General features: G+C 46.0%; 2 protein-coding genes across 2 annotated transcripts in view; both read left to right on the forward strand.

Annotated features, from left to right (window-relative positions):
- The window catches only part of cfap61 (cilia and flagella associated protein 61), a 176,389-nt gene extending 168,303 nt beyond the window's left edge, over positions 1-8,086 (forward strand). The window contains exons 24-25 of the mRNA XM_078230494.1: positions 3,151-3,241; positions 7,886-8,086. Of these exons, the coding sequence (XP_078086620.1) occupies positions 3,151-3,241; positions 7,886-8,086 (292 nt within the window). The remainder of the gene's footprint in view (positions 1-3,150; positions 3,242-7,885) is intronic.
- A 6,577-nt stretch (positions 8,087-14,663) lies between these two features.
- On the forward strand, positions 14,664-15,860 carry insm1a (insulinoma-associated 1a). Its single transcript, XM_078230600.1, has one exon. The coding sequence runs from the start codon at positions 14,664-14,666 to the stop codon at positions 15,831-15,833; it is 1,170 nt and encodes a 389-aa protein (XP_078086726.1). The 3' UTR covers positions 15,834-15,860.
- The last annotated feature ends 8,999 nt before the right edge of the window (positions 15,861-24,859 follow it).

The raw sequence follows: 24,859 nt of genomic DNA on the forward strand, positions 1-24,859 counted from the left end.
ATGAAGAAATAAATATATTGAAGAAGCCGTAAGTGGGATTGAAATTTGAACCTGGGAGATTTGGACCTGTTTCCAGGTCAACTTTACCATTTATAACTCAACCTTTGGATTTTAGAAATAAATGGTGCTGTTTTCACGCCAGTGCCACTTGTCTTGATTGGCGACCACTGAAAATGTTTACTTCCATAGGGCAGTAATTTATGAGTAATTTATTTTTAATATTGATTAAACTGTACAATAAATACATGCTCTCATATTGGAGGTACTTGCATTGGCTTCTCATCACATAAAGGCTAACAGGTTGATTAATGTTTCAGATCGGAAGTATGCTGATTTCTATCACACTGGGCGGCATGGTGGCACTGCTGCCTCACTGCTCCATGGACCCGGGTTTGATTCCCAGCTTGGGTCACTGCCTCTGTGGAGTTTGTACATTCTCCCCATGTCTGCGTGAGTTTCCTCCGGATGCTCTGGTTTCCTCTCACAGTCCAAAGATGTGCGGGTTAGGTTGATTGGCCATACTAAATTGCCCCTTAGTGTCCCAAGATGTGCAAGTTAGGAGGATTAGTCGTGGTAAATGTGTGGGGTTACAGAGATAGGGCAGGGGGGAGGGCCCGGGTACGATACTCAGGCAGAGAGTCAGTGCAGACTCGATGGGTCGAATGGCCTCTTCTGCACTGTTGGGATTCTATGATTCAGTGAAAACATCCTTGTTGGTATTGCAGTGGATAAGTGGGCATCCCATACAGAAGGGTGAAAGTTGACAATGGCAGCAGCCTTGATGGAGGAGGATGTGTTTGTAAGGTCAGGAGGAAGGATGCAGTCACTGGACTCCAGCCACTTCATGGCTTTTCCATTGAGGGTGGGAAGTCAGACAAGAAGATGGAAACATTTGGCTGTTTCTTCAGTCTTCAGTCTCTGTAACAGAACCCTTTAGATACACTGCACTGTATTACAGAGTCAGTTCCTGAATTATACTGTACATCATATATACCAGCATCGGGAGTTACACTGTTAAAATTATTAAGAAATATTAAAAAGAGTTTAAGATTATAAAAATTTATTTTTATTAATTATTTCTCATAGTTCCCACAATTCTACTGATTGATTGCTTGACTTTAGTAAGTTAAATCAGTTCCCCCTATTTATCGGGGATGTGATAGCCTCGTGGTATTATCGCTAGACTATTAATGCAGAAACTCAGCGAATGTTCTGGGGACCCGGGTTCGAATCCCCCCACAGCAGATAGTGAAATCTTAATTCAATAAAAAAAATCTGGAATTAAGGATCTACTGATGATCATGAAACCACTGCCAATTGTCAGGAAAAACCCATCAGGTTCACTAAGATCCTTTAGTGAAGGAAATCTGCCATCCTTACCTGGTCTGGCCTACATGTGACTCCAGAGCCACAGCAATGTGGTTGACCCTCAACTGCCTTAAGGCAACTAGGGATGGGCAATAAATGCTGGCCAGCCAGCGACACCCATGTCCCATGAATGAATTTAAAAAACTGTATGTTTCACATGGTTACCTGCTGCTATTTTACATTTTAAAAATGACATAAAGGAAAAGATCATGGGCTTCATTGGGCTTGTCTCATGCAGTCTAACTAAACGTCAGGACCACAAATGATCCCATTCACCAGCAGTCAGGTAATCTCTTGAAAGAGGTTAAAGGAGTAGATTTTTTTAAGACCCTGATTTAATTCGGGGAAAGAAGGGATTTGGGGAAAATATATCTCCAACTTTGGAAAGTGATCAAAATGTTTCCAGAAGATACTTTAGCTTCCTTATTGATTAACCTCGAGTAGTTTTCTGATTTAAAGTTCTAATTATTCTCTACTGAAATATACAGCATTGTACCTTTCAGCTTGCCAATGTCTTACAATGCTTAAATCCAAAAAAACCCAGATGCTTATTGTGTTTATTTTAAACTAAGCAATAACTAGAAATGTCAGCATGATGCAATGATCACAGTGAGATTAATATATTTTCAAATGCTAACTGATTGTACATACGTTGGATATGTATGTTGGATAGATAAGGATATGGAGAACATGCCCCTGTCTACATCAATGGGGACGAAGTAGAAAGGGTCGAGAGCTTCAAGTTTTTAGGTGTCCAGATCACCAACAACCTGTCCTGGTCCCCCCATGCTGACACTATAGTTAAAAAAGCACACTTTCTCAGAAGACTAAGGAAATTTGGCATGTCAGCTACGACTCTCAACAACTTTTACAGATGCACCATAGAAAGCATTATTTCTGGTTGTATCACAGCTTGGTATGGCTCCTGCTCTGCACAAGACCGCAAGAAACTACAAAAGGTTGTGAATGTAGCCCAATCCATCATGCAAACCAGCCTCCCATCCATTGACTCTGTCTACACTTCCCGCTGCCTTGGCAAAGCAGCCAGCATAATTAAGGACCCTGGACATTCTCTCTTCCACCTTCTTCCATCGGGAAAGAGATACAAAAGTCTGAGGTCATGTACCAACCGACTCATGAACAGCTTTTTCCCTGCTGCTGTCAGACTTTTGAATGGACTCACCTTGCATTAAGTTGATATTTCTCTACACCCTAGCTATGACTGTAACACTACATTCTGCACTTTCTCCTTTCCTTCTCTATGAACGGTATGCTATGTCTGTACAGTGCGCAAGAAACAATATTTTTCACTGTATGTTAATATATGTGACAATAATAAATCAAATCAAATCAAAAAAAGATATGTTCAAGGCTTTTGTGGTGTAGGTCCCCGAGCCTTCAAACTGATAAAACAGAGATTTCCAAAAAAATATTTTGACTATTGCTTAAAATCTTTGCTCTGAATATGTCTTATTTAAAAGTATTTATTGATGCTGGCAGATCATGCAGATCAAACAATTGATTGATCAGAGTATTCCAGGAAACTTTTGAAGAAGAAATTACGGTGACAGCGTCAGAGTTATCAATGATTGGAAACAAAATGCACCGTATAAAAATGTGACTGCATTGGGAAACCTTTGAACTTTCAGAATGTTTGAAATGATACTTGAAACTTGTACATCTGATATGCTAAGTGTAATTTTAACAAGATGTAAATTTTAAATTTAAACATAAATATGGAGAAAGTATTCCTGTCAGTAATTACATGTCTTTGTTATTCAGCTATCTGGCGGAGCCTTGGTGCCTGTGCATTTACCATGATCGTTTCATGGACTTCAAGAGTGAAGTGCGGCAGAAGGTGGAATCCAACAGGGTATTTAATTCTCTTTTATGGTTATTGTTTTAAAGGGAAAATTTTTTTTTCACGTAACAGAAGAAAAATACTGCGGATGCTAGAAATCCCAAATTAAAGCAGAAATTGAGACAAATACTCAGCAAGTCTGACAGCATCTGTGGGGAGAGAAATACTGTTAATGTCTTCAAACCTTGTTTATGATATTTCAGCTTCTAATGCATATTCCCCCAATCATTTTATTTCATTCTTTGCAAAATATATTAAAAATTGAAGAATGATCGGTGCATTTTGCTGCCTAGTTTGCTGTCTGTGAGAATACTTTGATATGATTGGCTGTTTATCCTGCTTGAACATCATTGTTGCTGGCCGTCTGGAGATCCCTTTGATGGTGCTGGATTCAAATCAAGATCAGGAAAAGTGAAATCTATGCCACAGAGAATGCTAGTTCCTTGTGGGCAACTTTCTTCAAGGTCAAGTGGTGAGCATCATTGCTCTGCCACTGACCACAAACTCTTAGCCATTGTTAAGGTTTCAGATCACTCTCCACAGAAGCTGTCTGGCCTACTGAGTATTTCCAGCATTCTATGCTTTGTACATTATATTTTCATGGAATGTATAGAACTGTTGAGAAAATATGTTGTCTCAATACAGGTTCACATACAAAATATATTATAAGTGTAAACAGAGGGTAAATTTGTATCCGCAGTGACAGTGCAGGAGGTTTATCTCTCTCTCCTCTGACCCACATAAGTAATGGGCGGAATTTTATGGTCTCGCTTGTGCCGAAACCGTAAAATCCCGCCTGAGGTCAATGGACCTTTCCATACCCCGCCCCTCGCCCGCTCCAATTCCCACGGCGGGCGGGACAATAAAATTCTGGCCAATTAGTTTGCTTCAGAGTAGTAAGTGAACAGATGATGGGGTGCCACATTATCCCAAAGTATATTTGAATGCAGTATGACAAACAATTATCACTAAAGATTATTCTCTTAATTGACTAAGATAGTCCAAGTACTAATAGTTGTTATAAAATACCTACCTATTGGCTGTCTGACTTCTTACAGGCTGTATACTTGGATGTGGGGCATGACCCTTGTATTAAAACGCATTATAAAAGTTACTCAGCCCTGTTGCTATTCTCTGAGAGAAATTAAATCTTACATTTTACTTGTTTTGATGTTACGATATTTTTGCACCTTTTAATATCCGATTGCTATAATTATAAACCTGCAAAGTCAATGCATGATGTTGTGATGCCAGCAATTTTGTAAAGGAAGAAGGTAATTTTTGTTAAAATTCAAAAGTTCATTATAAAGTTTAAAATTCATTATAAAGTGGATATCAGATGATAAAAGGACAGATTATTAAATTGTATTTTCCTATAATTTTTGCTTTAGTGTACATGAATTTCCCAGAATATTGGCACAAACCCTAAAGTAAAGTATTGAACCCACGTTCAATTCAACCTCAGGTCATTCTGTGTGGCAACAACGAAACATCTTTAAAAATATTGTTGAAAAATCCACTTTAATCCCTCAGTCCTTGAAAATTACTTCATAAATTACTTCATAGAATCCCTACAGTGCAGAAGGAGGTATTCGGCCCATCGAGTCTGCACCGATCACAATCCCACCCAGACCTTATTCCCATAACCGCTCATATTTACCCTGCTAATCCCCCTGACACTAAGGATCAATTTAACATGGCCAATCAACCTAACTCGCACATCTTTGGAGTGTGGGAGGAAACCGGAGTGCCCGGAGGAAACTCACGCAGACACGGGGAGAATGTGCAAACTCCACACAGACAGTGATCCGAGGCTGGAATTGAACCTGGGTCCCTGGTGCTGTGAGGCAGCAGCGCTAACCACTGTGCCACCGTGCTGCCCCTTCTCAAGCCTTAACCTCCCTTCCCTCTCCAAAATCTATGATCAGTGTTGTCACCTCCCACAGCCCTGGCCACAGCACAAAAGCAGCCTTTCCCAGTCACAATGGGATCCTATATGACTTTAAGCATAGTTGGAACTATTCCTCCTTAACCTTCCCCATCTGCCTGCAGCCTTTTGACACAGTAGGTCACACAGTCCTCCTCTGTTGTCTAGCAGTGTGTGCCAGTCCTCAACTGGTTCCATTCCTATCTATTCAGACATAGCCAAGGGATTTCCTGCAACATTTGCTATTCGTTGTCTTATTCACCGATCACCCCATTGCTAGCCTACCCTACATTGGCTCCCAGCCCCACAATGGCACCATTTTAAAACTTGTCTTCAAATCCCTCCATCTTCCCCCCGCTCCTCCCCGTATCTCTGTGAATCCTCCAGCCTTACAAACCTCTGAGGTATCTGCATCCCTCCAGTTCCAGCCTCTTGCACATTCCTGGATTTCCGTCGTTAGCAGTTGTGTCTCCAGTTGGCCAGGCCTCAATCTATGGAAATTCCTTCTGAAACCTGTCCACTCTGTACATCTCTCCTCCTTTAAGCTACTCAGTAAAACCTACCTCTTTGACCCAGCTCACCTGTCCCAACATCTCTTTACGCAGTTTATTGTCAAATGTTGTTGAATAATGCTTGTGAAACGTGCCTTGGAGGTGATATTACTGCAGGAAAGACAATTTACAAATACAGGTTGTTTTTGTTATGATGTTGCTAGACATGGCAGCCAAAATAATCCAAACCTTCCCTGAAAATAAATGAATGGGCATCTGATTATTCCAACTAACCTGAGCCGATACGGGAATTGAACCTGCGTGGTTGGCATCGCTCTGCATCGCAGAACAATCGTCCAGCCAACTGAGCTAACTGACCCCCATTATTCAGGAAGGCCACACCTTCTCAAACTTTGCCCCTGGTCTGAGGTGTGGTGATCCTCAGGTTAAATCACCAACAGTCAGCTCTCCCACTCAAAGGGGAAAGCAGCCTATGGGATCTGGCAACTTCACCTTCATTTCAGAATAAAGGGCATTTGCCACACTTACGGTGAGAGACGATTAAGCTCAGTGTCGTCATTTGATCCGTCTTGAAGGTGATTGTGTTTTGGGGTTGACAGGACATTATCAGTTTGTCTTGGTTGATCAACCACAGCAAGCTGCATTTTTATAGTGCCGCTAAAACAGTAAATCGTCCCCCAGCACATCACAAGCAGCATTGTCAAGCATAAGTGATTGCACTCGCTGCTGAATCAGAAGGCTGGGCGTTGGAAGGCCAGGATCACACAATCTAGGCTAACGATTCAGTGTGATACTGAGGGAGCATGGCAATGCCGTAGTTGTGGTTGAGAGAGTGCTGCGGAACATTCCAAGGACAGGAAAGCTACAGTAAACATGTATGTTTTCTTTCTTTGGATGCTGAGGTTCCATGTCATTTGCCTATTCGGTTGGCTGTAAATGCAGTCCAGGCACCATCCACCATCGAATCATAGAGTCCCTACCATGCACAAGAGGCTATTCAGGCCATCGAGTCCACCGTCTCTCTGCCAGAGAGGCCTAGTCCTCTCCCCTACCCTAACCTCATAACCCCGTGCATTTCCCATAGCTAATCAAGCTAACCTACACATCTTTGAACACTAAGGGACAATTTAGCATGGCTAATTCGCCTAACCTGCACAGCTTTGGACTGTGGGAGGAAGCCAGAGCAACCAGAGGAAACCCACGCAGACATGGGGAGAACATGCAAACTCCACACAGACAGTGACCCAAGACCGTTCACCACTGTGCCACCGTGCTGCCCAGAGAGGAGAGAGTGTGTCCTGGCCAATTCCTTAATCAATATCACAACTAGCCATTCCTCTCATCTGCTATTGTGCTGGTTAGGTGCATTGGCCGTGCTAAATTCTCCCTCAGTGTACCCGAACAGGCGTCGGAGTGTGATGACTAGGGGATTTTCACAGTAACTTCATTGCAGTGTTAATGTAAGCCTACTTGTGACACTAATAAATAAACTACTCATTTGTGCATCTATCTGTGCGTATGGCTAATTGGCTACCTTCACTTTGGGATGTCCAGTATGATGTGAAGTTGGTTCTCTCCTTTAGGGTTTAACTTGAATTTTGGAATTTTTTGAGGAAGTTAGGAATTTCATCTGGTAAATCTGGAAATTAGGCCTGTGGAATAATATCCATAGGGTTCGATACCATTTTTTTTCTTTGAATAAGCGCAGCAGTGATGTTGGACATTTCCAGCAACACTGTTGGACTCATTATTATTTATTTTATTTATTTTTGTCACAAGTAAGGCTGCGATGAAGTTACTGTGAAAATCCCCTAGTCGCCACACTCCGGTGCCTGTTCGGGTACACTGAGGGAGAATTTAGCATGGCCAATGCCCCTAACCCGCACGTGTTTCGGACTGTGGGAGGAAACCAGAGCACCCGGAGGAATCCCACGCAGAAACGGGGAGAACATGCAGACTCCACACAGACAGTGATCCCAGCCGGGAATCAAACCCGGGTCCCTAGCGCTGTGAGGCAGCAGTGCTAACCTGCAACACTACATTCTGCACCTTCTCTCCTTCTCCCCTATGTACTCTATGAACAGTATGCTTTGTCTGTATAGTGCGCAAGAAACAATACTTTCCACTGCATCCCAATACATGTGACAATAATAAATCAAATCCAATCAAGTTTCTTCAGCATGATGGTCAATTGTCTTTTCTCTTCAACCCCCAAAGGCGAATGTTATTGAACCGATCGAAGAGCTGGTTCGTCAGATAGCAGACGGGGAGCTCCTGGTGCCGGGGAACACAAAGACCTTTTTGGAAGAGCAATTCCAGCAGGACGGTTACCAGACATTGATAGAAAGAAGCTTGCTGAGCTACCTGAGCTACAACCGTTACCACCTCCCTATGTTCGCATGGCCTGGCATTGTTTAGATATGAGCAAGTGGGAGAGGGCTGTACTTTTGCGCCGATTCTTAAAATACATATATATTTGCTAAACCAGAAATCTTAGCTAATTATAAATGAATGAATCCAGTCAATGTAGACTGGCTGTTGCTGCAGTTACCCAGAAGATGGCGCGCTGTAACAGGCTGATGGGGAAATCAAGTTCCCTCTAACACTTTCTTTAAAATATTTACTAGAGTGTAGCTTTTTCTACAACATAAGTAATAAAGAAAACAATGTGATATTTTTTTTCTCTGGAATGCACATTCTGTAACGTTTGCTCCCAAACACCAGTGCTCAGTGTCACCCCGGTTGGAAAGTTGCAACAATCCATCCACACCTACAGACAACCAGCTCCAAAACACACACACACAGGAAAATCGGAACCCGCTCTTTTGGCCTCACCCCCAGACCTGCAGAAAACTCCGCCTAAAACTGAGCGAGAGGGAAAGTTGATCCTGCAACAGGTCGTAGATCTCTAAATGAGTGAGGACATGGCAGGGAACAACTGGCAATGAAATTCACCCCAAAAATTCAACTTGTCCACAATCTCCACCTGATCCCCCACCCCACCCCCGGCCTTAACCATCGATTTAAAAACTAGCACGTATACGAATGTTATCCAGAAATAGAAATACCCAGTGGCAGTCACTAATTCCGAATCCGTGCCTTTATTTCCCACTGACCAATAAGCCATCAGTGGATAATGTTTCAGAAACAGAAAATGCTGGAAAATCTCAGTAGGTCGGACAGCATCTGTGGAGAGAGAACAGATCATCCAGACTCGAAATGTTGCCTCTATTCTCTCTCCACAGATGCCGCCAGACCTGCTGAGATTTTCCAGCATTTTCTATTTTTTGTTTCAGATTCCAGCACCCGCTGTAATTTGCCTATGAGATAATGTTTCCCCATCTTTGCAATCCCAAGTAGCAGGCCGGTCTGGCGGGGCGGGTAATCCTAACAATAATGCTGCATAGAAAATTAATCGACCCCAGGACTTGGAATGGACCTTGAGTGATTTCCTTTAAACTGGTTGGGAGATGGGAGGATTTATTAAAAAGGCACGTGGAGTTTTATTTAACAGGCCGGGGTGAAATAAAACGTGTCAGACTCCCCGGCGTGAGTGTGTTCCCTTGTTCTGTGTGTATTAATGTTCTGCCTTTCCCAGTTGTTACTGCCCTGCCTGGACTTGTGGCTTCACCCCCGCACAGGGCAACAGCCCGGTCTGCCTCTCAGTCCATTGTGGAGAACCGCAGACATGTGCCCCAGAACATCAAAATATCCCCAACAAAATAAAGTTTCGCTTTCAAGTGTGAGGTATGTATGTACGTGTGTTAAACCAATACCGTTACCTTATATGTTTAATATATATTATAATAATCACTATATATTATCATCACACACGATGATGAATGTGAAAAGGTCTGCGGCAGATGTAAATCTTGCTGCTGGAATCGGTGTGTGGCCCTTCAAGCCGTGTGGATTTTCCCCTCTCTCTCTCTGTGGTTGGGTTGTGTGCACACGGCTTGTTCTCTGATAAGTCCGGGTGTGTACTTTAAGCAAGGAGCCTTAAGCCACATAGCAACCTGCAGCTGTATGTTAATGAGCCCATGTGTGCAGTGGAGCCGCCTCGCAGACCAAGCAAGGCATTTAAACATACTCTGACCAATGATACACCATGGAGTAAATCACAACCTCCTTCCTAACGGGGAAAGAGAGAGAGAATGAGAAATCCGCTTCTGGGCTAGAGAACGCGGGTGCAACTCTGGAGAGGGAGAGTGTGGAGAGTTTGGGGCAGTTTCACAGAGTGAAACAAATCAACAAGTATTCAAATCAGAATCCTGGAAACGGAGAATGGAATAAACTCCGACTCAAAACTTCATTTGCAAAACGGAGTGGGAATGGAAAGGTATAAATTGCATCGAAATTACAACCGCCCCACCTCATCTCATTTAATCCTCAAACCTTTTCACCGAATGTCCGAATTCCCAATCTTTTGTACCCGATACGAACATTGTAGACAGCTTTGCAATGTGCAAGTTTTGAAGTTGCAAGGAGGGGGGGGGCACACACCAGACGCAGAAATTTAATATTTAATGTAATATATAAATAAAATATTCCTGAACTCCCCACCCCCAAACCCAGGGAAACATTTTACACTTGGACACCCGGTCCCAACATGGAAAAAAACAGGAGAGTTTCCTGGAACAAAGATCGTGGTATTGAAACCGGAATGAGTTCGAATTTTAAATTCGGCTGGTATTTTTTTATTGAATCCTCGCTCCTGTGCGGACCTCCACATGTAGCCACCTTGCTTTAGTGTCCAGTGAAAACAGGCCTTCACTTTATAAAGTGGCGCCCCCGCTCCCGAGGACAATGATACAACCACAATCAACAAAAAAAGAGATTGATTTAACTCAACGCTACTTTCAGAGCAGAAATATGTAAATCAAGAGAAACTCCAACTTTGAGGCTTTAAAAGTGGCAGCGTCTAAATAAAATGGATTATTTCATCCACATCAAAGTCACCTTTATTAAACTGGGGGCACGGGGGTGATTATTTTCAGGATTTAATCAAAGAAGCAAGCGGTTCCCTGTCCAGTGGATATAAAAGTGGAGACCTTTCGTCCCTGCAAACTAATGTTTTATTTTTTCCTGTCTCTTCTCTACCACCAACTCCCCCCCCCCCCCCCCCTTCCACACACACACACACACACACACACAGCACAAATCCTTGCAAGATTGGGATTTGCTGTGTAATTATCTTAATTTGTCCAGCAGCTTTATGCTAATATCTAGCACAAAAGCCCAATCCTCCGCGTGCCTTTCGCGTGTACTGCAATCTCCCGGTCAAAAGGGGAGATAAAGGCTTCTCGTCTCAACAGATTCGGGCCAGCCAAAACAACCCGGAGACACACACGCACTACACACTCAATTATTCAGCAGGACAAAAGCGACACATCTCCACATATTTTATGCAACCTCCCTCCCCCTCCCTATTTTCTTTCTGGGGCAAGAGCGCTGGCTGAGTGGAGGATTATTAAATGTGTTTTATTTGGCTAAACAAAATAAGAGGCATTGTTGAGCAACGGTTAACGATTTGATATTGATTTTTTTTTCACTTCCCCCCCCCCCCCCCCCCTCTCTCCACACACATCCTGAAGTGTTAAAGGAGGCTGGTGCAGAGTGCTGATAGAAATTGAGATGCTCTGACTGGTTTAAACATCTCCTTACCGGGACGAGTGAACGAGGAGGAACAATATTTCAAAACTAAAACTTGCCCTCTTTGTTCAGTGGATTGAAAAAACTTTCCAACTCCCCTCTCCTCTCTTCCCTCCTTCACCCGGGTTGAGGCGGTGTGTCCCGGGATTCATTGGGATTGGGTTCACTCCGACCAGCCAGGATGAGAATTTGGGACAAAGTGGTGGAAAGTCAAATGAGCCAGTCTTTCCTTCTCCCCCAATGTCCCTCCTTCTCCCCAATGTCTCTCCTTCTTCCCCAATGTCTCTCCTTCTTCCCCAATGTCCCTCCTCCCCAATGTCTCTCCTCTCCCCCAATGTCTCTCCTTCTCCCCCACAATGTCCTTCCTTCTTCCCCAATGTCTCTCCCCCTCCCCAATGTCTCTCCTCTTTCCCAATGTCTCTCCTTCTCCCCCAATGCACTCAGTGAAACATCCAGCTCCTCACACAACACGCGGAAAGTTGGTGTTTTATTTTTCTCCTCACTGGTATTGGGGAATTCCCGCCTGCAAATTGTTTGGACTCGTGTAGAAATGACCAGAGGTTAATTTCATTCCCAAAGCCCGGGGTCCGGCTGTGTGTGTGTGTGTGTGTAGCTGGGGGGAGCTGCTATTTTTGTGTGTATGTGTGTGTGCGCTGCCTCGCAGACATCAGCTTCTCCCTCTCCATCTCTTTCCCTCTTACTCCCTCTCTCTGTCTCTCCCTCCCACTCTCTTGTCTCTTTCCCTCTCTCAGTCTCTCTTTCCCTCTCTCCCTCTCCATCTCTTCCCCTCTCATACCCTCTCTCTGTCTCTCCCTCCCTCTTTTATCTCTTTCCCTCTCTCTCTTTCTCCCCCTCTCGTCTCTCTCTCTTTCCCTCTCCCTCTCTCTTTCCCTCTCTCTTTCGTCTCTTTCTCTCTTGTCTCTCTCTTTCCCTCTCTCTCCTCCCCCCCTCCCTGCAGGAGTGAGTGCTGCTGCTGCTGCTACTGACTCGCTGTTTGCTGATGGACGGCTCGAGTTGGCAAAGCCTCCCCCCCCCCCCCCCCCGCTGGAGCCTCACAAAGAGGCGACGCGTGTCGGGGCGAGGGAGGAGGAGCCGGGCGTGTGGCAGCGAGCAAAGGGGCGAACACACGCAGACAAACCCAGCAAAGCATCCCAGAGACCGGCCACATCTGCTCCCACTCTCCTTCCCGGCTCCCTCCGCATCCCTGGCATCACATCAATAATATTTACCGGATGATTTAAATCTGTGTGTGTGTGTGTGTGTGTGGGCGGGGGTCTGTGAGTGTGTGAATGTCTATGTGTGTGTGGGGTGTGCAGGTGTGTGTCTGTGGGGGTGGGGGTGTGCTTGTGTGAGGGGAGGGGGGAGTGTGTGTGTCTGTGTGTGTGTCAGTGGGTGAGTGTGTGTGTGGGGGGGGGGTGAGTGTGTGTGTGGGGGGGGTGAGTGTGTGTGTGGGGGGGGTGAGTGTGTGTGTGGGGTGTGCAGGTGTGTGTCTGTGAGGGTGGGGGTGTGCTTGTGTGTGGGGAGGGGGGAGTGTGTGTCAGTGGGTGAGTGTGTGTGGGGGGGGCTGTGTGTCAGTATATGTGGGTGAGTGTGTGTGTCTGTGTGAATGTGAGGGGGCGGGGGTGTGTCTGTGTCTGTGGGGATGTGCGTGTCTGTGGGTGTGTGTGAATGTGAGGGGGTGGGGGTATGTGTATGTGTGCCTGTGTGGGTGTGGGTGTCTGTGGCTGAGTGTGTGGGTGTGTCTGTGGGTGAGTGTATTTGTGTGTGAGGGGGGGTGGGTGTTGTGGGGTGTCTGTGGGTGAGTGTGTGTGTGTGTGGGGGGGGCGGGGGAGGGGTATGGGTGGTACAAACCCCCCCGCTGCAAACAGTCTCAGAACAATAATTTTACTGGAAATCACTCATTCAGAATGAAAATGAGTGAAATGTATCCCAAATTGCCGTTAGGATGATTCAAGTTGAAATGTTCCAGCGGGATGGCGGTTGTTTAAAGTTTCAGATCTACAATTGCCATTCGCAGGGATCTATGTGAGTCTCAGATTCTCCCCTGTCCAGTCAGGCTGGAGGACTGCACCCCCACCCCCGGGAGATTCACAATCAATGTGTGAACAGGGAGACGGCGAGTGAACTTTTGGGGAGGATTCGCCTCGTTGGGAAGAAGTGGTTTCGGGATTTTAAAACAAAACCCAACCAGAGTGGGACCATCCAAAAGGCAAGGTTGGCGATAGCGCCCCTCTTCCAGTTTAACTGGGGAGGGAGGGATATCCCCAGGGCAGGTTATTGGATTCACGGTGATTCTTGTTCAATGATTTATCTCTGGGGGTGAACACATTGGGTTGAGTTTCATTGTGAAGGGTCCTCATCAGATGCGAGTGGAGACGCTTCGATCTTTCAGTAATTTATATGAGGGGAGAGGGGGTAGTTTCCACTGTGTGTGTGTCTATCTGTGTGTCTGTTTATGTGTGTGCATCTTTGCTTCTGTTTCTGTTGCTTGTGTGTGTGTGTCTATCTGTGTCTGTGTTTATCCGTGTGGCTCTGCGTCTCTATCTGTGACTCTGTGTCTCTCTGTATCTGTGTGTGTCTGTATCTGTATGTCTGTTCCTGTCTCTATCTGTGTGTTTGTCTCTCCCTCTCTGTCTTTGTCTATCTTTCCTGAGTCTGTGTGTTTGTGGCTCTCTCTGTGTGTGTCTCTCTCTCTTTGCCTTTGTCCCTCTGAATCTGCCTGTCTGTTTCTCTGACTGTGTGTTTGTGTTTCTCTCTGTGCCTCTCTCTCTCTCTCTCTGCCTTTGTCTCTCTGAACCTGCCTGTCTCTATCTGTGTGTCTGTGTTTTTCTATGTGTGCCTCTGTCTTTGTCCCTGTCTCTCAGTCTCTGTCTCTCAGTCTGTGTTTCAGCCCCTCAGTTGGGAGCTGGTGGAGGGGACAGGTTTGTGTGTGTCTGTGTGTGTGTGGGGAGGGCCGCGGGGGGGGGGTTTGGTTAAGACTCAGCTTTCCAATTGGCTGGGCTCCAGTCTTTTGCGCTGGTGATTGGCTGGGGAGCCGCTCGGCCAGCTGGGCTAGGAGGATGGGAGCGGCCGGGGCTTTAAAGGGAGCGGGGGAGCGGGGGCAGGGAGAGAGCCAGAGGCAGCCAGGGGTGGGGGGAGACACAGAGAGAGAGAGAGGCAGCCAGGGGTGGGGGAGACAGGCAGAGGGGGGGAGATGGCACTCACTCAGCGGCCAGCACTGCCTGTGTAGCAGGGAGAGGGAACCGGGGAAGCTCTCTGTCTGAATCCCAGTGATTCATTCCAGGAAAAGTGCCTTATTTATATATTTATTCTGCTTCATTTTCCGTCCCTCCGCTTCCCAAAGATGCCCCGAGGATTCCTGGTAAAGAGGAGCAGGAAATCGACTCCAGTCTCCTACCGGATCCGCTCTGAAGATGTGGCCGAGCTGGAGGCCGGGCCTGAGAGTTTTCCGGCCCCGGCCGGGGGAGCCGGAGCCGCCGCGCCGCCGGAGCCGCCGCTCTCCAGCCCCGTGCGGCCGGTCAGCCGGGAGCAGAGGTTCGCCAGCCTGGGCTCGCCGCTCAGCGCCGAGTCCTTCCCCAACCCGGCCGCCTTCACCGCGCTCGACCGCCTGCTGTTCGCCGCGGCGCCCGCCAAGCTGCCCGCGGCGCCGCATTCTCCGCTCCCGCCGGCGCCGGGCGAGCGCAGGAACCCGCCGCCGCCGCCGCGGGTCAAGAGCCCGCCGCCGCCCAAGAAGACCAAAGCCATCCGGAGACTCAACTTCGAGGACGAGGTGACCACCTCCCCGGTGCTGGGCTTGAAGATCAAAGAGGGGCCGGTGGAAGCCAAGCCCCGGGCGGGCGGCGGGTCTGGAGGAGGTGCCGGAGGGGCGGGAAAGCCGCTGGGTGAGTTTATCTGCCAGTTGTGCAAGGAGGAATACATCGACCCTTTCTCCCTAGCCCAGCACAAGTGTTCCCGCATCGTCCGGGTGGAATATCGCTGCCCCGAGTGCGAGAAAGTCTTCAGCTGCCCGGCCAACCTGGCATCGCACCGCCGCTGGCACAAGCCCCGGGGGCAGAGCCTGCCCAGCGCCCCGGCCGGCGGCAAGGAGCCCCCCGCCGAGAGGGACACCCCCAGCCCCGGCTCGGCGCCCTCCGAGTCCGGCTCCGAGGACGGTCTGTACGAATGCTACCGCTGCGCCAAGAGGTTCAAGCGCCAAGCTTACCTGCGGAAACACCTGCTGGCTCACCAGCCCCCCGCCGGAGAGCCTCCCGAAGCCCGGCCCGAGAAACCCGGCCACAGCCCCCGGGCCAACCCCGAGTGCCAGCACCTGTGCCAGCTGTGCGGCGAGAGCTTCTCCAGCCGGGCCAGCCAGGAGCGCCACCTCCGCCTGCACGCCTCCGAGGTTTTCCCCTGCAAGTACTGCCCGGCCACCTTCTACAGCTCCCCCGGACTGACCCGGCACATCAACAAATGCCACCCCTCGGAGAACAGGCAAGTCATCCTCCTGCAAATGCCAGTGCGACCCGCCTGTTAGAGAGAGGGCAGAGAGAGAGGGGGTGACAAACCGTGCCTTCCTGAACCAGACACACAAAATAACAACACACACACAAAAAGAGACCCACTTTTGTTGCTTTTTATATGCTACCGACGCCTCCTTCTCCTCCCAGCCTGACTGCAGTCAAAACAATAACAGCTTTAATGTAGCTTTGGTGTTACGCTGGACACTTGTCTGTGCAGAGCAGAAATTAGAGAACATTCATCTTAGATTTAGCCACAAATGCCTTGGATTACTGTCCCGAACCTTTCACTACGATGATGTAAAAAAATGCCTTAATTTTTTGGAAGCTTTTCACGTTATGTTTCTCTCCCCCGCCCCCCGACATGGGTTTGTTGCATATAATTTTACTGTTGGAATATAGTATTGATTGCTGAATGAATACATTTTATAATTTATTCGTTTTATTTATTTATTGATAAAAAAAGGTTATTGTGATAATATCGCCTCACTCGCCCTTGTCTGTTTATTGACTGTTGCGTCTGTTTGGTTCTTGTCAGTTTATGATGTTGAGTTTTTGTACGCATTTCAAAACCGATCTTCGTTTTTTGTAAACATGAATGTCGATTTTCCTTTGGTTCATTTGGACATGTTTTAAGTTTGTTTCTGCTCCCCCCCCCCCCCCCCCCTCCTTACACCGACTCGTGTGAAGCTGGCCATTGGCTCTTAAAAATTTAAATGCAATCTCTTTTTCTACACAACTTATTTTCTTAACTGTTAGCTTTTATATAGTGGTTCCAAATGTATGTTCCCAACTGTGTTTGTTACTGAATATTAAAATATATTAAAATACGTATAATTACCCGTGCCATCGTCTCCATCATCATTCTGATTCTTTAGGCAGGTTCATTTTCCCCCCCAGATAGTTAGCCTGCATCTATCTATCCAGTTAGCAGAAACCTGTTTGATTCCTGTCCACTCATTGAGCTTGTGTCTCGCGATGCTGTCTTCATTTATTTCCCAATCGAAGTGTGTAGTTTGCTTTGAGATTGTACATGGTTATCAATGAACAACTACCTCCTACCCCACCCCTTCTCAACCTTGTCCTTGGCCTGAGGTGTGGTGTTCTTTTTTTATTTATTAGTTGTCACAAGTAGGCTTACATTAACACTGCAGTGAAGTTGCTCTGAAAATCCCCTAGTCGCCACACTCTGGCACCTTTTCGGGTACACTGAGGGAGAATTTCACATGGCCAATGCACCCTAACCAACATGTCTTTTGGACTGTGGGAGGAAACCGGAGCACCCGGAAGGAAACCCATGCAGACACGGGGAGAATGTGCAGACTCCACACAGATAGTGACCCAAGCCGGGAATCGAACCCGGGTCCCTGGCGCTTTGAGGCAGCAGTGCTAACCACTGTGCCACCCATCAGGTTAAAAATCAGCTCCTGTCAGCTCTCTCCAAAAGGAAAGAGCAACTTATGGTCAGTTGGGACTATGGTGACTTTTACCTGGGTGAGACACATTCAAAAGGAGTGTGAAGGAAGATGCACAGTAACAGTGTAGCCAGGAATCAGCCCTGCTGGATAACTGTTAGCAGAAACCTGTTGGACTTTATAACCTGGTGTTGTTAGACTTCTTACTGTTAGCAGAGCCAGGGGCAGCAACATGGTCAGATTGAAGGAAATTTGCTCTTTGTAGATTTTTAAAATTAATTTTACTCTATTCTTAAAGTTACAATGCTCAGAGTGGTCTGGCTAATCCAATCCTTGCTTGCTCCAAAAACCAAATTCAAATTGAATCCAATTCATGGTCCCCACAAGAGACAAACAAGATCCAAGCTGACAAGATAAGGCATTGCACCCCAATCTGGGGCTTGATCTTAACCAAAAAAGGCTGAGAAATGCTTTCACCTCAAGAAGTCACAGTCCAAAGGGACTTTCCTAAGATTCCAGCACCTGCTTCACTCGCCTCACTGTCACAACTTTAGGGAGATGACAAGCTTAACGTTGAAAAGGCTCTGGCAGCATCTGTGGACAGTGAAACAGGATTAATTAATGTTCTGGGGTCGAATATGACTCCTCTTCAGAGAGAGAGAGAGGGGGGGGGGGATTAAATGGGGTTCTCTCTCCACCCCATGCTGTCAGACACGCTGAGATCCAGCACTGTTTGATTTTAATTTCAGATTTCCTTTCATCCGCGGTGTCCAAAGTCGCGCGGCGGGTAAAGCATTGATGGAAACCAGGTAGAAAATGGTGTGCAATCAACCGGGGGCCGCTCCAGTCACCAGCACTGACGGACATTTTCCTTCATCAGATTATTTCCGATTACACAAAACTAATATTTCGATGGAATGAGGGCACCAGGGCTAAATATTATTTCCCATTATCACAAGCTTGTGTCGCTAATATTATTTGGAGAATTGAGACCATTGACCGCAGAGAGACGGGTCTATTTAAGATTCTGGATTGGTGACTTTCCCCAGAAATGGTACGGGCCAGAACAGCAAAAGAGAACAGCAAGAGGTGTCTTTACTTTAGAAATAACTACCCCAGAGTCTAACAGACTGAGGGGGTTGTGTTGGGGGTGAGGATGGGGGAAGCAGTTCAGTAACTTTTCCAGGGGACATTTCAGCGTTGCGGTGCTTTCGTTTACAAAGTAGAGTTATAGAGTTTTACAGCATGGAAACAGGCCCTTCGGCCCAACTTGTCTATGCCGCCCTCTTTTTTTAACCACTAAGCTTGTCCCAATTGCCCGCATTTGGCCCATATCCCTCTATACCCATGTAACTGTCTAAACACTTTTTTAAAAGACAAAATTGTACCCGCCTCTACTACTACCTAGGTAGAACTTTTTAAGTAGCGATTCAAACCAAACAGAAATCTGTTCCCCAGGTTCATTCACTCAATTCGAATATGTCTTTAGAACCCCCCCGCCCCCCCCCCAGGATTCACTTTAAACCACTTGTGAAAATGTTACGGGGGAAGGGGGGTTACAGTCAGGTCTCATTTTATGGCAGGGCCGAATGGCCTACTCCTGCTCCGAATTTGTTAGTAATCTGGTGTTTACAAAAGAACGAAAACAAAGAGTTTGATATTAAAAACAGCCCCAGAACGAAGTTCTATTTAATATTCGAGTCACCCACTTATAATTTCAATGGTCTTTAGATTTCAGTGACTGGTTTAAAATGTGAAAGGAAAATGAGGCCGTGTTGAGAGCCTCTCTTGAGAGGCGATGCCGGTGACGAAAAGCGTTTTCTCTCCAGGAACTAGCAGGGTAGAGAAGCTTTTCACATTTCAACACCGCTTCTCTCGTTGAACTAGCTTTGATGAAAGAAAAATGAATGAAATCTACCCACACGTGAGTTTCTTAAATTTGATGTCAAAATTTAAAACGAAGGCCTGGAATTGCTGCTATCATCGCCGGTAAATGGTGATGAAGAATTGTAATATCTATTGGTCTTTTAGTGAATGTATTTGTTGACACACCAGCCCAGGACATTGGTGTCTCTGAGCCTAGCTGCGAATGTTCTGTTTCAGGCTAAACAATTCCACTGATCTAATGCCCCATGATGATCCCAACATATTTATACTAAAGGTTTACAAATCAGACTTGCTGATGGCACCTTTAACCTCACATTATGAATTCATAATCCAATTGTTTTGGCTAATGTCCCCCTAAAGGATGATTTCCATAACCCGAACTCTTGGGTTTTTTTTCCCCCTGTCCCTCCTGACGGTACATTTCCACCGATTATTGATATGAACGGGGCAGCAGAGACCCCAGGCCACGCTGGCCTCGAGATATTTTTGGGTTTGATGATCTCCCGGAGGAATTTAGCCAGTCTGAGGTGGATGTATTTTGGAGACGCGTTTTCAGATGGTCATACATCTTCTGACGGCTAAAAGGTCCCAGGCTTTGTGTAAACGGGACTGTTAAAAACATGGGAGCACAAGAGAATTAAAATTCAACTGGATCTATTTACAGTAAGAAGTCTCACAACACCAGGTTAAAGTCCAACAGGTTTATTTGGTAGCACAAGCTTTCGGAGCGCTGCTCCTTCATCAGGTGAATGGGGCACTGGTGTTGTGAGACTACTTACTGTGTCTACTCCAACACCGGCAACTCCACATCATGGATCTATTTAGTTATTTGTGAAGGGCATTAAAAAGGATCATTACTGACCTGGAGTGTTTTTATAAGATCAGAAAGAAACATCAGTAACTTACACACAGTTAATGACCATGATTTGAGTCAACTCTATGACTAATTTTGGTTTTATATCTAACAACTTAACTGGGGCCCCAATTACAGAGGTGGAAGAGGTGGTCTTATATCTGTGTGGAGTCTGCACATTCGCCCCATGTCTGCATGGGTTTCCTCCGGGTGCTCCGGTTTCCTCCCATAGGCCGAAAGATTTGCTGGTTCTGTGCACTGGTCATGCTAAATTCTCCCTCAGTGTACCCGAACAGGCGCCGGGAGTGTGGAGACTAGGGGATTTTCACAGTAACTCCATTGCAGTGTTAATGTAAGCCTACGTGTGACTAATAAAGGTTATAGGGAGAAAGCAGGATTAGGCTACTGAGTTGAACGATCAGCCATGATTGTGATGAATGGTGGAACAGGCTCGAAGGGCCAAATGGCCTCCTCCTGCTCCTATCTTCTATGTTTCTATAATAAATAAACTTTAAATGTAGAGGCATGAAGAATGTGATGCATTTCTGAGGGTAAGGTTAAGGAATATTGGAAGACGATTTTCTCTGTGCTGATGCAATTGTAAGAAAAGTTAATTTTGAAAAAAAGTTCACTCCTTCTAGTTAAATAGCAAACTCACTCTAAAGAACGGGGATTGATATCAGTTTGAAACAACAATCCAAAGGTATCAGACCCACCGTGTTTATCAGAGCCACAGTCTCCCCCCACCACCCCCAACCCCAGGCAAAATCTACCTGTTCCTGTTAAGGTGCAGATTCCCTGACTGCTTCTCTGCTAAATGGACAGTGATATCTGATGGCAGCTTCTTCCATCAGACTTTTGAATGGACCTACCATATATTAGGCTGAAACCAAAAGAGAAAACGCTGGAAAATCTCAGCAGGTCCGGCAGCAAGGAGAGAAAGGAGCTGACATTTCGAGTCCAGGTGACCCTTTGTCAAAGCTAAAAGGCATTGAAAGTGGGAGATATTTATACTGCAGAGTGAGGGAATGAAAGATGAGCCATAGCCACAAGAACAAGGGGAAAGGCTGATTACATTAAGTTGATTTTTCTCGAGACCCTGTGACTGTAACACTACATTCTGTACTCTCCCCTTTCCTTCTCCCCTATATACTCTACAAACAGTATGTTAGAACATAGAACAGTACAGCACAGAACAGGCCCTTCGGCCCACGATGTTGTGCCGAGCTTTATATCTGTTTATATGTTATATCTGTATAGCGCGCAAGAAACAATACTTTTCACTGCATCCCAATACTTGTGACAATAATAAATCAAATCAAAAACGAGCATAGCAGATGCTCAAAGTGAGAAAGACTCCCTCCCATTGGTCCTCACTGGCGGCGGGGGGTTGCATGGTGGCACAGTGGTTAGCACTGCTGCCTCACAGCGCCAGGGACACGGGTTCGATTCCCGGCTTGGGCCACTGTCTGTGTGGAGTTTGCACGTCCTCCCCATTTCTGCGTGGGTTTCGTCTGGGTGCTCCAGTTTCCTCCCACACTCCGAAGATATGCGGGTTCGGTGGATTGGCCATGCTAAATTGGCCCTTAGCGTCAGGGGGACTAGTTGGGGTAAATACATGGGGTTATGGGGCTAGGGTCTGGGTGGGATTGTGGTCGGTGCAGACTCGATGGGCCGAATGGCCTCCTTCTGCACTGTAGGGATTCTATTAACGAATTCTGAATTCGGAAGAAACATAGAGATAGATTTTTCCATCAGCTGCATTGTAGGCAGGTGGAGGCTAAAGAAAATAGCTAAAACGTTTTCTGGTTCACATCGCTTCCCCCACCCACCGTGATAACTGGGGACATTGGGACGTGAACCATTTCCTCGAGCCGATTTACTTCCTGGGTTCTGTCTCAGCGGTACACGAAAGACAAACCGCAGCATCAATGGGCAAAGCTGTACCTCACTGCAGGCAGCAAAGCTCGCCATATCTCTCACTCTACAAGGTTCTGCTACAAGTCCGTTCAACAGGTGGGCATTTTCACCTCCCAGTCCCTGGTATAATATTTTAATGGTTTTGATCATTTAGCTACTTGTTGCACTGAGAGTTTCGGGGAGGAATTAGAAATTGCAGTTCAGCTCCAGCTGTAGGTTGAGCACCTTAGATAATTTCGCATGATATAAAAGCGAAGATCTCCGTGGGTCCGACGAAACGGGAGCGGGGGTGGTGGAGAAAACAGCTGCGGCAACAGATTTGTGAATTTCCGTAAATAATATTGACACAGGGGAAAATCAGATGGAAATATTCAATTCACCCCCTCTCTCTCTCTCCTGTCTCCTCGATTGTCTGGCCTTTCGTTCCACATCTCACGATTTATGAAGCTAATTTAGCTGGTTAGTTGCTAATTTCCCCCCCCCCCCCCCCATTTAATTTAATAGCCTCACCATTTAAAGCTATTTTTTTTACAAAATAAAAAGTGATTTTAACATATTCGTGGCAACTCTGCGACTGGACCCAGGCAATCGCCTTTTTCCCGACCTTTTATAACAGAAATCAAGCTGAAACTAATTCTCAAACACAAACCTGAAACCACGTATTCATTTTTTTAAACCGACCACTTGCTGGTTTTAAAGTTTTGCTCTTGGTGAATAGCGTCTCTTTCCTGATGGATCAATCAAAGAAAGCTTTAAAAAATAAACAGCAGTCGGAAAAATAATAAATAAAAGCACTTTGGTAATATTTAATTATAGCCACACCTGTTGCATCCAGTTTTCTTTCAGTCACCCATTTACCGAGACCCTTGCTATAGTTTATTGTCATTATCCTGAACACGGTGTTGGTAAAAGCACTGAAACTCCATTCTGATATGAAGTACTGCACACGATTTTCTCTCCACCTATAGATTTCGCACTCCGTTTCAAAGGAGGCAACTTTCGTGTTAATAATACGCACCGCACTCACTCACTCTCCCTCTTTGTACCAAATATTTTGTTTTGGGTTAGTTTCACTGCAAACCCAAGTTATGAGACAGGGACATCTCCAAGCAGGCGGGATTGCAAATGACACAATGTCATTTCCTAATAAGCTCGTTAAATATTATTCAACACACGGTGCGTTGAGAATATGTTTTTGAAAAGGGAGGGGGGGGGGCGGTGGAGAAGAAAGTTAAAGGGCTGCCAACGTAATGCAGTAAAGCTAGTTTCCCATTAGAGACAGGCCCGAATTATATCCCTGCGGTTGAAATAGCAAACAGGTCAATTTGAAACGAGAGTAAGTGGTGCCGGAATAGTACTAGATTTACACAAAAACATAAAATGCTGGAAAATCTCAGCAGGTCTGACAGCATCTGTGGGGAGAGAAAGTCTAGATGTCGACCCTTCATCAGAGTACTAGATTTAGTACGACTTAAAAGAAACAACACACACACAACGGGTTCCAATCTGGTGCACAAAATGAGATCAATTTTTACACGGTTCCAGCGGATAGCCATAAGATTTCCGCCTCCAGGAATATTGGTTAACACCCTGAATAACGGTGATGGTCTAACTTGCTCCCGGATCACTAGTGTTCAGTTTTGATAAGCTAGACAATAAAGGAACAGATTCAAATTTGGGGGGAGGGGCAGGGAAAAGATGCGTCAAAGGATTGAGTTAATAAAGATGTAAATATACACAGAATATTGTCATAGATATAAACTAAATTCCACTTTTATTACAGTCTTGGATTTTTACCACCTGTGGATGGTCAGGAAAAAAAACGGAATTATTTTTCATGAGAATGGTGAAACGAGGAAAAAAAAACTGAATTATTTTTCATGAGAATGGTTTTGGTGATGAGCGGAATCCGTGGCACAGTAGTTAGCATTGCTGACTCACAGCACCAGGGTCCAGAGTTTGAATCCCAGCTTGGGTCAGTGTCTGTGCAGAGTTTGCACGTTCTCCCCGTGTCTGCATGGGTTTCCTCCGGATGCTCCGGTTTCCTCCCACAGTCCAAAGATGTGCTGGTTAAGTGGATTGGCTATGCTAAATTACCTCTAGTGTCAGGGGGACTAGCTAGGGTAAATGCATGGGGTTATGAAGGCAGGGCCTGGGTGGGATTGTGGTCGGTGCAGACTCGATGGACCAAATGGCCTCCTTCTGCACTGTAGGGATTCTATGATGCTAACTCCTGTGCTTCATGCCTGAATTTTAATAATTTTGAAGTTTATTTATTAGTGTCACAAGTAAGACAGCAATGAAGTTACTGTGAAAATCCCCTAGTCACCACACTCCGGCGCCTGTTCCGGTACACTGAGGGAGAATTTAGCATGGCTAATGCACCCTAACCAGCATGTCTTTCGGACTGTGGGAGGAAACCAGAGCACCCGGAGGAAACTCATGCAGACATGAGGAGAATGTGCAAATTCCACACAGACAGTGAGCCGAGCCCAGGAATCGAACCCAAATTTAACATGCATTACGTGGAAGGAAGAACATTACTAAGCTTAGCTCATATGCTAGTTTAAATTGCAACTTCCAAAATGCCTGACAAGACCATCAGAGAATTTCAGCAGCCAAGCCTAATGTTCTTTGTCAATGTAATACCACAGTGGGCCTTGGCTTAGCAATCAGTCCTGAAATGTCAGTATTTGTAAGTGGACAGAAAAATGAAAAAGACAAGAGTTGATGTTGGGTGTGGTGAGGGATAACAGTTTACATCTCACAGGAAGTAACATTGCAGCCGAGAAAGCAGAAAAGGCAAGAGTGAGAGAAAATAAGAAAATATAAATTGAGGAGCTGGTGGTGTAGTCGTATTGTCACTGGACTAGTAATCCAGTAGGTCCAAGCAAATGCTCTGGGGACATGGGTTCAAATCCCGCCATGGCATCCAGTGACATTTAAATTCAATTAATAAAACACAATC

This window comes from Mustelus asterias, chromosome 15, assembly GCF_964213995.1.
Source record: "Mustelus asterias chromosome 15, sMusAst1.hap1.1, whole genome shotgun sequence".
Classification (NCBI taxonomy): Eukaryota; Metazoa; Chordata; class Chondrichthyes; order Carcharhiniformes; family Triakidae; genus Mustelus; species Mustelus asterias.